The sequence below is a fragment of the Idiotropiscis lumnitzeri genome, chromosome 10 (assembly GCF_059441095.1).
Source record: "Idiotropiscis lumnitzeri isolate Australia: NSW breed Sydney's pygmy pipehorse chromosome 10, RoL_Ilum_1.0, whole genome shotgun sequence".
NCBI classification, from domain to species: domain Eukaryota; kingdom Metazoa; phylum Chordata; class Actinopteri; order Syngnathiformes; family Syngnathidae; genus Idiotropiscis; species Idiotropiscis lumnitzeri.
This window is the reverse complement of record NC_142400.1, coordinates 4,214,954-4,230,852: the sequence shown is the minus strand read 5'-3', so window position 1 is coordinate 4,230,852 and position 15,899 is coordinate 4,214,954. Positions and strand designations below refer to the sequence as shown.

The window sequence follows — 15,899 nt, the reverse complement described above, 5'->3', positions numbered from 1 at the left end:
GCCCTCACGCTTTTATGGCAAAGCTGCTCAAAGGAATGTATCATTGTTTGAAGGTCATGTTCCAAGAATTTGCACAGTTTGTTGCAGTGGCACCATATAAGGAGGGAAGAGGAGGGGGCGGGGGGATAGAACACAAACGAAGAAGAGATGTTTTGTACAGCCAGTCTTTTATTTGAACTCGAAAGCATGGTAAACAAAGCGAGACTTTAATTCTTGTAGCCACGGCTGGCTCTGCGACCACGAGCTCTCTCGAACTTCCTGCCCTTGGAACGAATGTAGGGCCTGGAAAAGAGAAAAGACGTCAGCACAAGTCACTCTCGATGCACGCTCATTGGCCTAAGAGGAGACTTCAGGTATTTTGCAGTTTTGATTCAAAATCAGTGATCAGCACTAATTTCAGAATTTGTCCATGTGCAGCAATTCTTAATAGTCTTTTTTTTTTAATTCTTTCAAATATTTCTTTTTTTTTTTGGGCCGTTGTTTTAAGCCCCAATTTTTCGTGCAGTGAAAGTTTGGGTATTTTTGGGGACAATTTCTGTTATTTCCCCTTTTATAATTATAAACTGGATCATCCATCCACTTTCTATCACACTCTGGACGGGTTGCCAGCCAATCACAGAGCAACCATTCACACTCGCAGGCAATTTCAACCAACAGGTTTTTGTTATACGCGTGCAACTACATTTTACAAATACAACTTTAAGATAAGTCAAGCCATTTTATGATGATAATAAATGACTAAGTGTGTTCATACTTGGCGTGGCTGTGAGGCGTTCCAGGAGCTTTTCCAAAGTGCCTGTAGACCTCTCTGCCCTTGCGAGGACCTGAAAAACAAATCCATTTTTGAAATAATTCACAAGTGATTTTATATTCTCATCTTTTGCTTTGCCACTACTATTATGCGACCTGGTGACAATTCAACTAGTAAAGGGATTGCTGTTTGATCCAACTCATCCAAAAAAAAAAAAATGAAGCAACCTTCTACCGAATAACAAGTGGTTTGTGGCGCATTTTGCATTTCTCAGGTGGCGTCAACCTGTGGTGCTTCATTCCATTAAACGGACTCTCCTACTGTTTTAACTATCATTGTGTCGGATACACAATTAAAGTTGCCCACTCCACATCAACAGCAGGTTTATGCTACAAAAACAGGTGTGTTACAAATTCTAGTGAATTGAGGGCTTGTGAAGCCCTTTGAGACTCCGGGCTATAAAAATAACTTGACGTGATAAAAGTCTCAATTCGTTTCAAGCAGTCTTTCCACTCCAACAACAAGGAGGCATAGCTGCCGGCCGGTTAATGTTTTGTCAATCATGCTATAGAAAAGAACATCCATATCTGGATATTGAACGATAGCGGCTGGCTCAGGTCTGGCCAGCACAAAGCGAGTGCGCAAATTCCACATGACTCGTCAACCGGGTTCGACATCTGCGCACTGACAATTCACACAACAGGAGGAAATCGAACAGAGTCATTCCTGCCGAGAGCAAAGAACGTGTGTGGTTGTCCTTACCAGACAGCAACACGGTGCCGTGTCCTTTAGGTGTAGCCATAGCCAGCTGGTCGAAAGTCATCACCTGTCCTCCGGCGTGCAGGATCCTGCGGCGAGCACCGTCAGTCACCCTCAGAGCGCACACCTTGAGAGAGCGTCGCCACATTAAGTGAAAAAGCGTGGATATGCCCCAAAAGTTGGAGCTATTTGGCGTCGGGGATTTGATCCATAATAACGATGTTCAACTTCGACAGCTTTCTGTGACTTTTCCAATCTGTCTGTCAGCTCATGACACTTTGAGCTCAAAGTCCATCCATTTTCCTTTCATAACGCATTCAGAGGGTAACACAAGAGGGTTGCAATAGACACACAGAGACCGGAAGTGTCACAGAAAGCCGTGAAAGTGCGAGGGGGCCCCTGACCTTGAGCTTGGGCACTTCCTGGATCCTGACATCGTCAGTGATCGTTCCCACGACGACGGCGATTTTGCCGTCGCGGCCGGCCAGCTTCATCTTAGAGATCTGCAATGAGACGCAAGTTCAGTGGAGGAGAAATTGACAACTTATCTTTGACTTGAAAATCAGCAGGGTAAACACAAGTCTCAACAATTGGACAAAAACAATACGGGGAGTCCTCAATATCAAGTAAAACAAGTCATAGTCACCAACCAACGCTGATGTCGGTATGAAATCATAATCAGAGTGAATATTTCCAATTGCAGGCATGCGAGACTGACCAGGCGGGAAATGGAAATGGGAGGCCTGTTGGTCCTGCTCATGAAGAGCCTCTTCAGGACAACTCTGTTGAACGACGCATTGGAGCGACGGGCCAGGAACCTGTACAGCTACAAGGCAAGACATCTTTAGAATATGCTATTTATTTTTGTATACTGTGTATTGGGAATATCTTAGCAACCTTTTACAAAACCTGATGAAAACTCAAAATTTCCCACAATGGCAAGCATTCGTGACAGATAACATCAATGAACTTTTTAAAATTTTCACTTAGGCTTTATAAGATATGCTACTCAGCACTTTTTGTTAGAAAGTAAAACAAAAATATGTGTCAGTGAAAGACTTCAGTTATTTTATTTTAATTTTAGAAAACTTTTAGTGCAGAAAAGGAGCTATTTAATGGTTTAGTTTTTCACTTCGCTTGAGACACGCCGAAGACTATGAAAGCTCCCTACATCTTTTGATAGAATAAAAAAAAAAAAAGACCTGTCTATTCTCAATACAATTAAAAACCTTCAAACATCTTGAAAATTTGTTGTTTTTTTTCAACAAAGTGACTTTTTTTATTTTGTCAATATTTCTATTTTACAGCAAATTAATAGCCACCGATATCGGTTATCGGCCCCCTCGACTACTAAATAGCAGTAGCAACCCTATAAAGACATTAGCCCAACTCCAATTTTCATTGAATTATACAATTAATTCTGTCTTGTTTTATGTGTCAGTAATGCAGTTAAACTCAACTGTGGGGTGCAAGCAGCTTGACGTAAACACCTCTTGCATCTTGTTTGGATAACGATGCGAAACGCGCACATTTTTTTATCGCAAAGTGACATTAGACAATAACCACCCATTATTGACAGTGAGAGGGAGACCAGGCGCTGGGAAATACTACACAAAGTGTTTTTTAATATTGTAAATTCCACCATAATATGTGAAAATGTGTCAAGTGGATGTAAGGGGGGAAAAAACTACAAGAAATCGCAGATCGGTCAGAAATTTGAAAGTGACACACTCACCTTGACCAGGAGCCTCAGGTAGATATCCTGGCTCTTTGGCTCCTTCCTGTGCACCTTACGGTCCTTGTTATGTCTGATGTCAATTCCCTTTAGGAATAATACAACAAACATGGATTTACATCACTTTCATTCATTACCTTGACTTTAACTAGAAAAATTAGGTACAAAATGGGAGCAGTTATTGTACAACTACGAATATAACAGTGCCTTAATTTAGGCATTTAACATAACGTTGGACCAAATTACGGGAGGTACATTATTAGCAACTTGGTACACACGTTGGCTGTGGCTAGCGGCTAATTAGCACGACAACACAAACATGGAGTTGACCAACAACACTGAAACATGACACACTAACTAACACCGAGACAATTTTAATTTCCACATTGATCCTTATTGTTTAACATTCCGAGCCATTTTTGAACGTGTTGTGTACAACGTCATGGCTATAGCTGTCGACAGCAAGAGACCAAGCTAATATATTTGCAGGCACATATACTACGAAATGGCGTTCAATTTGCAATGTAAACTTTCCCAATAATCGGTAAGCGTTGCAATGAAGAGGCTGCGCAATAGCAATTAAGAGGATGGCCGTGGATAGTCAAACTGGCGTATCATGAAAGTTAAACTAGCGCTACCTACCATCTTGGACGCGAAGGGAAAAAGGGAAAAGGGTGAGCATAGGTCTCGCGATATCAGTGCACTGAAATCTCGCGTCTCTGATTGGTTAAACACATGCACGGCTTCCGGTTGGCTTCCACGGGTAAAAACTGGGCGGGATTCTGAATGGCGCCTCTAGCGACAGGATCAATTAAGGCATATATTAACAAGTCGCTTACTGAATGTTCCAAACCGCTGAATAATTTTAATATGCGTAAATATCTGTCAATAATATAGTTTTATCCATCTATTTTATCTCAGAAATCCAAAAACTAACTACAGTTAACTATATACAATTATGCATTGCTGTGACAATATTATAAATATGCCTTTATTCAGTGGTTTACTCTTAAATTAGTTTATTTAAATGTCATAAAAAGGACAAAGAAAATTCTGTATTAGAATTTCTATCTAAACAGTTATTCTATACAACAGCCTCTCGTACCATCGAAAATTAAGTCAAATCAATTGTATTTATGCAGCACCAATTCATAACAGAAGTGATCTCAAGTCACTTTACACATTGAGTCACAGTCGAGAGCCACACTCTTGAGAAATATTACATGTGAATAATTTTTAATATCTCTATAAATATTAATATAATATTAGACACATTATTCTGGTGCTCATTTGCATATGGTCGCTTATTTAAGACAAACACTGAATAAATCATTATTGCTTAACAACCCATATGACATTTGAGATATAATCACGTATGACATTCATCTCATTAGTAGCCTAAGAATGGTTCTGAAAACGAACAAAAAATGCTAGTACAATAATTATAAAAATAATAACAGTACAGTTAATTGTGATTGAGTACAAAAGTTGTGTTCATTTCAATCAAGTTGTTTGTGGCTCTTCTGCTGTCGGAGGTGACACAGGAAAATGGTGAACACAAGAGCGACTCCTCCAAGGAAAACAGTCCGAGCCACGGGAGGGACCAGGGAAAAGTTCACAGCCTGTGATGAAAAAAATCCATTTAAAGCTAAAGCTTTAAATCTAACTTTCACAGGAAGCGAGCCACCAATGAGAGCTCACCTGCATTGTCGACCAGAACACCACACCAGTCTGAGGAAACAAACAATTAACATCATGCATTCATTTTAGACTACACCAAAATTGAATTGTGTACCTTGTAAGACGTCCAGAATTTTTCTCTCCAATCTTGAAAAACATCATCTTTGTTTTCTAGTAAACTCAAACCTAAAAGGATGGAGAATCAACACAGGGGTGACACATTGTAAGAATTGAAGAACAATGTAAAGATTAATTAAATCTAAATCATTTTCCAAGTCACCATTAGGCTGTTGCTAGGCAGAATTTACCGGATGTAACCATTACTATCCAACTGGCCAATGAATAACGCTGCTCTATGTACAGTATATCCTTATGTCCATATTATACTGCCCCCTGGTGGCCAAGGCGTTCACACCAACAGGAGCAGTACTATGTCCATTGAATTGAAGCAACAAAAAATAAAACATGAATTCAATTCACAACTCACCAACATAAAAGGCACTAATGGTGAGCGGTGCAGCCACCAGCTGATCCGTCACCACCTTCCCCATCACCGCCTTGACTCCGCCCCCCGGCAGCATCCTCTCCAGCCAGCGCAGCCACTGGTAGTTAAAGTTGGCGTGGAAACAGAAGCCCACGGTGGCCACCCGGGCCGTCTGGCGCCAGTCCACGCCGCCAGAGGCCTCGGGCACGTCTCGGCGCCCCAACACACGCTGCTGGAAGAGGTCGGCGGAGGCGAACAGCGCCGTGTAGCCAACCACGTTGCTGATATACGGATGGGCCTTGAACGCAACCCAGGCCCTGTTCATGGTAGAAATCTTACAAACAGCGAGCGTTTTGTGGAAGGTGACTGACTGAAATCAAACAGATGAATCCCCAGATTTAAAAAGAATCTCAATTCCACAAGTTGTGCTGTCTTCCCTCCCAGTGTGACCAGTCTTCCAACTCCCGCAGGCCAAAGACACGCCGGCTCCTCTCCCCATTTGGCTCTGCTGGACAAGGAGGAGCTGAAATCAATCTTGGAGGCCCGTCTCACTGGGTCAAAGTTCAAACTCCCCGTTAAAGATTCCTGGTGATAAGATATCAGCTTGCTACAAGAATCAGATTTAAAAAAAAAAAAAGGACAACACAACCTGCTTAACGTTTATCCCTGTTGCAAAGTTTGCCGTGATTCAAAGCACACACATTTTCGCTTTAGTGACATACCAAAAGTGAGCTCTCGTCTCTGAGCAAGTGCCGTCTATTCACATCTCACAAGCTCATGTGTGGCGCTAAAAATACACCACCAAGCAGTAAAGTGAAAGAAGTCAGAGGAGACGTTAAAGAAGTTAAATGTGGTGTCATTTTTGCAAAACTGACTTTTAGATATTGACTTTAGAATTTTAGAAAAAAAAAACATTAGAAACTCTTCCTGGAAAGGAGGAGCTGCCACTGATTTATAACCCATTATCACACAGGGAAGAGGGGGGGGGGATTCTGCCTGAGTTCCTCATCCCACGCAAGACGGATTTACGACCCAGCCAAGGCTGCTGTTTCTACTTGGTAAACAGCTTTTGTATTTCAAATTTGTTATATGAAATTCACAAAGAGAAATTTAATGTATCAGGATTTCATTTGGACACATTAGAACCTGGAAACATTACAATAATAATTATAATAATAATTTGCCCTTTATTAGTCCCACAATGGGGAAATTCGAGATTCGAACCCAGGCCTCCTGGGGAGACTGGGTCCTGAACGCGGCGCCTTAGACCACTCGGCCATCCCAAGAAGTGGGGGGGGGGGGGGTAGGAATTCCACTGCGGATAGTTTTTCAAGGTCTCCTATCTCTACTTTCTACTCTGGACCATGTTAAAAAAAAAAAGCTCATTACTTTTTTCATCCATCCATTATTTGTACCGTTTCTCCTCGCGAGGGTCTGGAGCCAATTCCAGCTGTCTTCGGCCAGTAGGCGGGTGACACCCTGAACTGGTTGCCAGCCAATCGCAAGGCACATATAGACGAACAACCATCGGCTCTCACAAACACACCTCGGGACAATTTAGAGTGTCCAATCCACTTACCTTGCATGTTTTTGGAATGTGGGAGGAAACCGGAGTACCCGGAGAAAAGCCACGCAGGCACGGGAAGAACATGCAAACTCCACACAGGAAGGCCAGAGCTGGAATCAAACCCACAACCTCTGCACTGCCAGGCCATCGTGATAACCAGTCGTCCACCGAGTCACCCTTACTTTAACTTCAACCCATGCAAATAATGACATGGGAAATTTTTTTTTTACCATAGATCTAAAAAGTCTACACACCCCTGTTCACATTACACGTTTTGTGATCATAAAAATTAGACCAAAGAAACCTTTTCCACCATAAATGTAACCTATCACCGGTACAAATCCATTGAAACATTTTTGAGTAAAAAAAAAATATCGGCCAACCACAAAATCATGTTTAAAGTGAATCGGCACAGAAGTGCCACCATTCAAAGTGTCACAAATAAAGTTCAGATGTTCTAGTAGGCTTTTTGTGACTAAAGCCAGATTATTTTTTTGTGCCGACACGAAAGTTACAGCTAATTTAAAAAAAAAAAAAGCATGACGCTGCCACCACCGTGCTTCACTGTTTGTATGGTCACAGTCCTTTTTCACACAAACAGTGGGAGAATTTTTGTCTCCTCTGTACCTTCCACTCAAGCCGAGTTTCTTCCAATCAAGTAATTGCCCTTCAATTTCCGTCATCTTTGTCCAAAATGGTCGCACCTGCTGCTGCCATAGATATGTTCAAGGCATCACTTGGAAGCTGTTTGCACGTCCGGCACGGGTCAATTAAAGGCACTAGCAACCACGGAGGCTCTTCCCTCGGAGAATGTGCTAATGACGGGTCACGGTTTAAGCGGTTCAATTAAGAAGTGCGCCGTCGTTTTCCAGGCAAGCGGCCTTTTGTGCGTCACACAATGGTGGACGCGTGTCCGGGGTTTGACTTCTCAGATAATTGCCTGTCGGTGTATGACTCTTAGCAAGTGGGATTCCATTCCAGGGGTGCGAGAGTGGGGGGTGGTCGCAGAAAAAGGAAGCGGGGCATTTGCACTGATGTCACTTGGGTCGGGTTAAGGAAACAGAAACATGCGCTCACAGTGACGGACGCCTTCCACGGGGAAACCTCGTCGCTCGTTTGGAGGAAGAAGACACAACGGCAACAGGACAGGTTTATTGTTCTTCTCATTTGGAGGTGCAACATTTGGGAATTTTTGTAGTTGGAAACTTTTCATGGGGATTAAAGGAGATGAACAGGATTTTTTAAAAAACATTTTTTGTAAAGGGTGACTTTGAGATGATAAGCCGCGATTGCAAACTGAGTTTATGTTCTGGGGCTGTCGTGTACGTGTATTATACTCTGTATTGTTTCGAAATTAGTATAATCCTGATTAAAAAAAAAAAATCAAAATTTCGTGCAATCTTGTTTTAAATAATATAAACTAATTTTAAAAATGTCAATAACCTGAAATAAAAAATTCACAACATTAATATAAAAAAAATGTTTTATGCGTGAATTTTACAAGAAGGTATTTTTGTGTCTGTTTAAAAAATAAAAATGTTTATTAAAAATAAAGAATACAAAATAAACAAATAATTTTAACTTTATCTTTATTTTTCAATATTTTAGTGCTTATATTTTCTTGATTCCATTTTAGCATGCATTTCTTTTGTGACGTTTGGAAAAGCCGGTACTGGAAATACTGCGTCTTTTAAATTCCTATTAAGCGGCAAGCATGACCATAAGCACAGTCTCTCATTGCACAGTCGCAATATTTTCTTGTGTTTGCTGTCCCAAGCATGCAAGTCTCTGCATCGGTACCACAAGAGCCCGGTCCTGAACGAGGGGCTCCTTGGGGTCGGGACCTGTACACGTTTGTGACGTCGGCGGCGGGTCACATGATGAGGACCCTCCAGAAGCCCCGCAAGAACCGTCCCTCCAAGCGGCAGGTCAACCACCGCCGCTTCCTGCACAACATGATACAGAGGTGTGTAGGTGGGGAGTCGGGGGGCCACTTTACCACCGCTTTTGTTTTACTGCATGCAAGCAGGCGTCAATTAGGAGTAAGGCACTCAAAAATGGGTCGGCCCAAAATTTTTTGGGGAGGGAAGTGTCATGTCATTATCCACACCGCTTATCCTGCACAAGGTCGCGGGAGGGTGCTGGAGCCTATCCCAGCTGACTACGGGCGAAAGGCGCACTACACCCTGAACTGGTCGCCAGCCAGAGGGAGGGAAGTGTTCGTTATTATTTGCGTAGTTATTTGAGGAAGGTGTTTATGTATGAAAAACTGCACCCCATGACCATGTCCTTTTGAAGGGACTCTTTTTTTTATAATGATCCACACTATTTGGGGCACGGCAACTCATTTAAAAGTGTGTTTATCAGACGGTGATGACACACTCAGAAAGTAATTGGTGGATGGCTTATATTTAAGGGCGGGCGTTTATTTAGCCTAAGTGTATGGCACAGCCACAACTAATTGGGGTAGAGAATCATTTGACAGTGGCGTTTACATGGTTAAGGTGTCCATTTAAGCCTTGCTTTGGGTGTATTTTGCTTTCTTTTCCCACGCTAACAGGAGGTTTGCTGATATCGAGGCGGCTAATCGTCAACTAGCGTCCACGCTCTACCCGAAGGTGGTGGAGTCATCGACACCAGTGCAGTCACGTGACCATTCCAACAGCGGCAAAGACCACAGCGACGCCCAGGAACTTGAAAGCGGGAAATACAAAAGCAAACACGACACGCTCTCAACATGTCCGCCTGATGAAGCGTTTTACCATATAGACTTTTCTGAAGACATTATGCCCATCTCTCCTTCCTTCACACCACTGCTGTCGCCGTTGTCCTTTGATGCCACGCAAATGTTCGTCGACTGCCCCGGCGACTCGCATAACTTGGCCGACATCACCGAGAGCGACTGGGCGGACATTATGGATCTGTTCTCGGAGGACGCCGGAGCCACTTGCCACGCGGGTCGCTTTCCAGAAAGCAAGGACAAGGAACATGGATGCGACGACGGACCAATCGTAAGCCACCTCCAAGCAAATGACGACTTGGTCATCCCCGAAACACTTCACACGCTCTCCAGCTGCCAACACAAGATGTCGTCATTTGGGGGCGTGGCTCAGTCTTTTTGGGCCCCGCCTCTGCAAGCTTCCGTTTGCCACTTCGCGGCGCCTCCTCATGAAGACCAACTGATGTTCACCGACATCCTCATGGACAGCGAGTCACCCGAATGTGCATCTTTAAACACGCTTTATTACAGGGGTGTTTACGTTCAATAAAAAGTTTCGTATTATTTGTTGTGTCTGTGAAATAAAGCAACTGATACAAATAAAGTGAAAACCAACAACATATATTAAAAGTGGACCCCGGAGAGATGTATTATTATACAGCATCATTAACAAACAATAAAACAATGTTTCAAGTTGCACAGTAGCCATGAGCAAACCATAAATGAGAAAAGAAGAAGAGAAAACACCTTTGAGAATCCACATGCCACGATTGAACCCAGCTTTGTTGTATTCAAGAAATCCCTTTTTTTTTGTGGCTAGGAACACACACACGTGTTCATGTACAGAAGATGCTGATATGGACAAATATACCCACCGCCTGTGTGCAAAGTGCAGCCGTTACACAATGTCAAGAAAACACAAAAGTCATTTGCATATTGCCAGAACAAAAGCACATTAAAATTCTCATTGGGATATTTTACGGTTAGGTCCAGGTATTTGGATCGTGATTGAGTTTTGATCATTTTCTCTTAATACACCACCGCGAGGACTATTACTGTAAAAAAATGCAACTGCGGACTTTTTGAAGGCAAATAAAAGGAATATTCCTGCTATGACTGGGTCTCAACTCGTTTGCCATTTACGCAAGGCAAAAACGAAACCTAAAATGTCTTACTACGGTATCTTTGAGAAACTCAGATCAACTTCATTTAAGAATTAACAAAGCCATCAATTTTGATTGTTTACTTTCAAATCCATTGTAATGGTATGCAAAGACAAATTATTTATATTGTTTTATTAAGTCATTGATTGGTTAAAAACGAGATCCTTTACTTATTGAGCTTGTTGCTAATGTTAGCTTAGCACTTAGCATAAAACTTTTTTTTATACTTTTGCCTTTATAGACCACAATCAATGTAAACTAAAATGTGGTTGAATGTGGCATATACTAAGCTGAAACTCAATAAAGACAAATTGGTTTTCAGTTATTTTTACAATTATTTGAAAACAGCCCCTGGATATGGAGGAACGCGACACAAAAGGGCAAAATTTAGACATTTTCCGTATTAAAGTCGTTAATCCATTGTGGTGGTGGTGGTGTATTAAGGCAAATATCTTGACAACAGTTTATTGGTTAGTAAAACGTGAACCTTTGGCAGTTCTGATTTGTGGCGAAGCCATCATTGCTAATGTTAGCTTAGCACGGCTGTAGGGAGCAGTGACGTCAACATTGATTAAAACTCGTCTTCCACTGTTCTGATCCAGTGCATCATTCATTTTGGTAAACATAAAGATAGGTCAGTGTATATACTTTAACAAAAAAAAAAAAAAACATTCATGACAATTCCAGGAACTTTTGAGCGTGGGCTAAAAGCACCTTCTGCATCTTGAAACTTCTCGCGTCTAAAGCTAACGCTAGCCTAGCTCAGCTTAAATTGAAGCACGCGGACATCACAAGGGAACAAAATCCACCTGAGGTCATTAACTCATTCACTACCAGCTGAGCAAAAAAAAAAAAAAAAGGATCTTAGACGTCTTGAGCCGTCAATGGTAGTTAAATGAGTTAAAAAAAAAACAAAAAAAAAACCTTTAGCTACTAGTTTGTAGTATTTGGAGTGGTGCAAATGGTAAGGCTTTTTTTATGAAATTTGAGCAAATTTGGGTTCTTTCGACTTTAGCTTCAAGTTTAGCAGCCACACGAGGAGCTTAGTGTGGCAGAAGAGGTCATCACGTTTGTCAAAGGCAAGCTATCCAAATCCACGCCTTTTTTTTTTTCTCAATTGTTCCACTTGAATCATGCAATGTGAATCCAGTCTCAGTGTCTCCATTGAGCACATCAACGAATGAAATACAAAAATGTGCCTTATGTTCGGATATTGGCCAGGGTTAACAAAAACGATTTAAATCCTTACGTATATTACTTGTTAAGTCTATTTATTTCTTGTTTTGTATCTAAACCTACAATATTTGTATTATCTAGAAGGGAAGTCATCCAAAAGGAATGCTGCATGATGGTAAATCTACTTTTCTACTCTATGCTACTATCTTTAGTCCCTTTTCTCATCCATATGGCGCCTTTCGTTTACAGTTCAAATATAATAAACAAAAAAATAGTAAGACTACCTTGAGCGAGACGCCCATCCAAATAAAATGTGTTCCTCAGTCAAAAGGAAAAAAAAAAAAAAAGATGTTTTGCTTTGGATAAAAAGACTTAAGGTAGAAAAATGTCTCCCCAGTGACAAGACAGTAAAGTTTGTACAGTAAAAACAAGCATGAACATATTTAGCGTGGTATAAATTAGAGAAATTCAAATAAGTCGAGAGTTTGAGATGAATAAATTACACTAGCTACGGAATTATTAGACGTGTTTTGCAGGAGGTATCATTCGGGAGCTACTTGTTTGTGGGTCGATGGCAATCATCTGGCTAATTTTCCTCGCGATGTCGAGCAAATAGTGCAGTCGTTCTGCAAATGGCGCTTGTAAAAAAAAAATAAAAAGTCAGACGGCGTATGAAAAGTCGTATTGCATCACATTGGCCTCGAGGTCAAATTCACGCTTTGAATCAAAGATCTGGCTTTCGTAAATAGATTGTCTAATTGGTCATGCTGCAGCAGCCCTTGTCATTTTTTTGTCAGAGGAACATCAGGGGTGGGCAACATGTGGCTGGCGAGCCACACATGGGCCCGGAAGGATATCTGTGGGGCCCTCTTGCAAAAAAAAATAAAAAATAAAATAAAGAGTCCAAAAACAATTAAATAATAAATAAATAGTAAATTATGGCCAAGAGATAAAACAAGTGTCGCCTAAACTGCAAACACAATTTTACTGTAGGTGTCGAATTTCATTCTCCAAGGTACTTTTTCGTTTCACAATTCAACCCTGAAGTACAATCGAGTACTGTTTTTGGTTTAAAGTTACATAAATGGTCCAAACCAGGAAAAGGGACTGTTTGGACCTTTCTGTTGAAATTTCAGGGTACAAACAAGTGCTAGGTCCATGCGTGCCTTATTTAAAGATCCGACAGTGACAGTTTTCTACAGCAGTGAACGTGATGCCCTTCAAACGAACTGTCAACGGTTCGCTGTTGTTTGTGTGCTTTTCAGCCGCTCCACAGTTCTCACGATGCATTGGGCATGCAAGGCTGAACTTTCGTTCATCATTTAAGTGTTTTTAAGGTACCCGTAGTTTGATGCATGTGTTTCCTAATTGTACCCCAAGGTCAGGCCACAAACGGTACACATTTTAAGGGTACCAATATGCACGCTGTTTAAAGCTACAAAATGTGAACCCTTTTTATTTTTCGAACAACACACCCAACATTGTGAGTCACTAAGTCACACAGAGGATTTACTGTGTAGGTGCTGCACTTTTGGTTAGCAACTGCATCCAAATGGGCTTTGCAGTTATAACACATTCGTTACAACAGAGTTTTTTTTTTTTTTTTTAAATAGATGAAAAAGTGAGGCGACTAAATGAGGGATCCTTTTATTGGAAGGGCGGCCACTATTTGATGAATTTTATTTTCTCCTTCATAATTTCAACACGGCCCGGAAGGAAAAGGTTGCCCACCCTTGATGTTAGCGTCTTTTTCAGCGCCTTTACGCTGTGCAGCAAATTCAAATGTGAAAGTTGAAACTGCATCATGTCATTTAGAATGTTACAAAGTTGCCTTGCAAGGTAAAAAAAAAAACAAATCCAGTAAAATCTCTTTTGTTTGCACTTGAGAGGAAAAAAAAAACAGCAACATCCTTGAGCAATTCATTGACTATATCATAAACTAGTGTCGTGTGTGTGTGGTACATCATTGGTGTAGGTTGTTGACGCTGTAGGGGGGCGGGTTAGGGTCCAGGTTGTGCTCCGAGGACGGGGTCGGTGTTCGGGGCGGTCCCAGGGATGGCGTGGGCGAGGCGGGCGGCTCCTCCGAATCCGAGTTGTCTAACGAGTAGTCGTCCACCAGGGCTCGCCGTCCGCGCATCGTCAGCGGCAACGGAGCACGCCTGCATGATAGGCTTGATTAGTACAGTATTAGACGGCATCAGTACGGCGAAAATTTCACAGTCAAGGTGGTTTTAAACAAATTTTGAGTTGGGTTAATATAGTATACATAGACAAGAGAACACAAACAAAACAAAACAAAAAAAAAGACAAAGAACAAAAACACAATGACCTACTGCTCTGGTCTCCATTCAGGGACGCTGAGTGTTGGTGTGACGTGGACAGATGGGACAGATGGACAGTGTTAGATGAACACAAATGGATGCAACGAAAAAAAAAAGCAAAAGGTGATTAAGGTCAATGGTCAACTGAAATGGTGTTGTTAATAAAATGCGCACGCCGCACGGGAACACGGTCGCACTCGTACCTGAGCTGGTTGCGCAGGCTGGTGATCTCGCGCATCCTGCTCTGGCTGTTTTCCGTCAGCTCCTCCAATTCTCGCTGCAGTTTCCTCTTCTGCGCGTTGGAGCGCGAGTTCTCCTCCTCCACTTCTTCCAGCTGACGCTTCAGCTGCCTCAGGCGCACCATCGACTTATCCAGCTACACCAGACAGATCACAATTGAGTCAGTGATTATGATGGGCCAATTCTTGTTTTGTCATGCAAATATCTTTCAGGTGAAGACTGGTTTTCTAATTTGTGGTTGGGTTCCAAATATGACCTATAGGGGGCAGTTTTTTATGGAATTTGTTTCAAGAATATTTTGGATCTATGTTATCGCGGATTTTCAGTCCTTGCAGGTGGGGATACTGAAATTCTGTGGTGGAAGACTCTTTTCTCACAAAATACACAAGATGACACGGAAATGTATGAAATGTTGAAATATTGTAAACCTGGTCTCGGAACTGGTCGGCGTGCCTCCTCTCGTCTTCTGCTTGCATCATAACCTCCTTCAGTTTCTTCTCCGTCTTCCTCACCAGTTTGTTGGCGATGGCACGCTCCCTAAGGGGCAAAACAAATGTATTTATTTAAGTACTTATGTTTAATATGTACTTATTAGTATTTATTTTTTTTAAACAAATTTATATTTTCATGATTGGATAAAGTATGTGTACAAATATTTTCACTTGTTACAGTATTTTTTTTAATTTTTGCACTATAATGTTTTTCAAGATTAATTTTGTTCTTAGTAACAACATTAAAAAAAAAAAAAATTTGGGTCTCTTACTGTCTCTCTTGTTCCAGCTGCTCCTCCATCGATTCGATCTTGGTCTCCAGGGCGGCGACGCTGAGTCGGTGTTTGCCCCTGACGGTTCCCTCCAGCTCCTCCAGCCGCGTCTTCATGTCCTTGTTGTGGCGCTCCAGCTGCTCCCGCGCCGCCTCCGCCTTCTGGGCCAGCGTCCTCTCGCCCTGCAGCTGCACGGTCAGCGCCTCCACCTGAATGACGGGAGTAGGGTGAACAGGGTTTTTTTTTTTTCTTTTTTTCCCCCATTTAAATAAATTCAACTGCCATGAATTCATTCCAACCACCAATAAAATGCAGTCAGGTTGGCTGCGTGCGAGTGCTCTAATTTTCTATTTGTGTGTTTGACCATTTGTCCCATTCCATAAACGCCTGACAGCGTATCGACAATTTTTGGGACACCGAGGCAAATACACTGCCGTAATATTTTTGCCTCCATTTTATTCGTCCTTACACTGAAGCACGTAATGCGAATTTAGACTTGCAAGTGAAACCAAAAAATGGCTTCGAGACAGTTTGTAGTGTG

General features: G+C 41.9%; 4 protein-coding genes across 10 annotated transcripts in view; 1 reads left to right on the top strand and 3 right to left on the bottom strand.

Annotated features, from left to right (window-relative positions):
- Positions 1-148: 148 nt before the first annotated feature.
- rpl18 (ribosomal protein L18) lies at positions 149-4,025 on the bottom strand. Its single transcript, XM_088307650.1, has 7 exons — positions 3,888-4,025; positions 3,246-3,332; positions 2,229-2,336; positions 1,915-2,013; positions 1,514-1,637; positions 755-824; positions 149-282 (listed from the first exon to the last, which is right to left on the bottom strand). The coding sequence occupies exons 1-7, from the start codon at positions 3,888-3,890 to the stop codon at positions 207-209; spliced, it is 567 nt and encodes a 188-aa protein (XP_088163776.1). The 5' UTR covers positions 3,891-4,025; the 3' UTR covers positions 149-206.
- Positions 4,026-4,688: 663 nt separating this feature from the next.
- LOC148328679 (mpv17-like protein) lies at positions 4,689-6,257 on the bottom strand. Its single transcript, XM_088307424.1, has 4 exons — positions 5,413-6,257; positions 5,041-5,111; positions 4,947-4,976; positions 4,689-4,867 (listed from the first exon to the last, which is right to left on the bottom strand). The coding sequence occupies exons 1-4, from the start codon at positions 5,732-5,734 to the stop codon at positions 4,745-4,747; spliced, it is 546 nt and encodes a 181-aa protein (XP_088163550.1). The 5' UTR covers positions 5,735-6,257; the 3' UTR covers positions 4,689-4,744.
- Positions 6,258-8,134: 1,877 nt separating this feature from the next.
- c16h19orf85 (chromosome 16 C19orf85 homolog) lies at positions 8,135-10,380 on the top strand. Its single transcript, XM_088307015.1, has 3 exons — positions 8,135-8,149; positions 8,754-8,942; positions 9,537-10,380. The coding sequence occupies exons 2-3, from the start codon at positions 8,755-8,757 to the stop codon at positions 10,243-10,245; spliced, it is 897 nt and encodes a 298-aa protein (XP_088163141.1). The 5' UTR covers positions 8,135-8,149; position 8,754; the 3' UTR covers positions 10,246-10,380.
- Positions 10,381-13,665: 3,285 nt separating this feature from the next.
- The window catches only part of myh14 (myosin, heavy chain 14, non-muscle), a 29,513-nt gene continuing 27,279 nt past the window's right edge, over positions 13,666-15,899 (bottom strand). For 5 of the 7 annotated variants that reach the window (XM_088305828.1, XM_088305832.1, XM_088305830.1 and 2 more), the window contains 5 exons: positions 15,359-15,567; positions 15,024-15,132; positions 14,559-14,731; positions 14,368-14,391; positions 13,666-14,193 (listed from right to left, as the gene is read on the bottom strand). In XM_088305828.1, coding sequence (XP_088161954.1) covers positions 13,998-14,193; positions 14,368-14,391; positions 14,559-14,731; positions 15,024-15,132; positions 15,359-15,567 — 711 coding nt within the window. In that variant the 3' untranslated portion in view covers positions 13,666-13,997. Of the gene's footprint in view, positions 14,194-14,363; positions 14,392-14,558; positions 14,732-15,023; positions 15,133-15,358; positions 15,568-15,899 lie in introns of all 7 variants that reach the window. The other 2 variants (XM_088305834.1, XM_088305829.1) reach the window with 2 other exon arrangements.

What these genes read in the sequence shown, in the direction of transcription:
- rpl18 (XM_088307650.1), bottom strand. An exon ending in ACCTGAGGCTCCTGGTCAAG is followed by an intron (nt 2,337 to 3,245) that starts GTGAGTGTGTCA and finishes CTTGCCTTGTAG; the next exon opens with CTGTACAGGTTCCTGGCCCG. An exon ending in CCATTTCCATTTCCCGCCTG is followed by an intron (nt 2,014 to 2,228) that starts GTCAGTCTCGCA and finishes GTCTCATTGCAG; the next exon opens with ATCTCTAAGATGAAGCTGGC.
- c16h19orf85 (XM_088307015.1), top strand. Translation starts at nt 8,755, where the DNA reads ATGCAAGTCTCTGCATCGGTACCACAAGAGCCCGGTCCTGAACGAGGG. An exon ending in CTGCACAACATGATACAGAG is followed by an intron (nt 8,943 to 9,536) that starts GTGTGTAGGTGG and finishes CCACGCTAACAG; the next exon opens with GAGGTTTGCTGATATCGAGG.
- LOC148328679 (XM_088307424.1), bottom strand. Translation starts at nt 5,734, where the DNA reads ATGAACAGGGCCTGGGTTGCGTTCAAGGCCCATCCGTATATCAGCAAC. An exon ending in CATTAGTGCCTTTTATGTTG is followed by an intron (nt 5,112 to 5,412) that starts GTGAGTTGTGAA and finishes CCATCCTTTTAG; the next exon opens with GTTTGAGTTTACTAGAAAAC. An exon ending in TGTTCTGGTCGACAATGCAG is followed by an intron (nt 4,868 to 4,946) that starts GTGAGCTCTCAT and finishes TTTTCATCACAG; the next exon opens with GCTGTGAACTTTTCCCTGGT.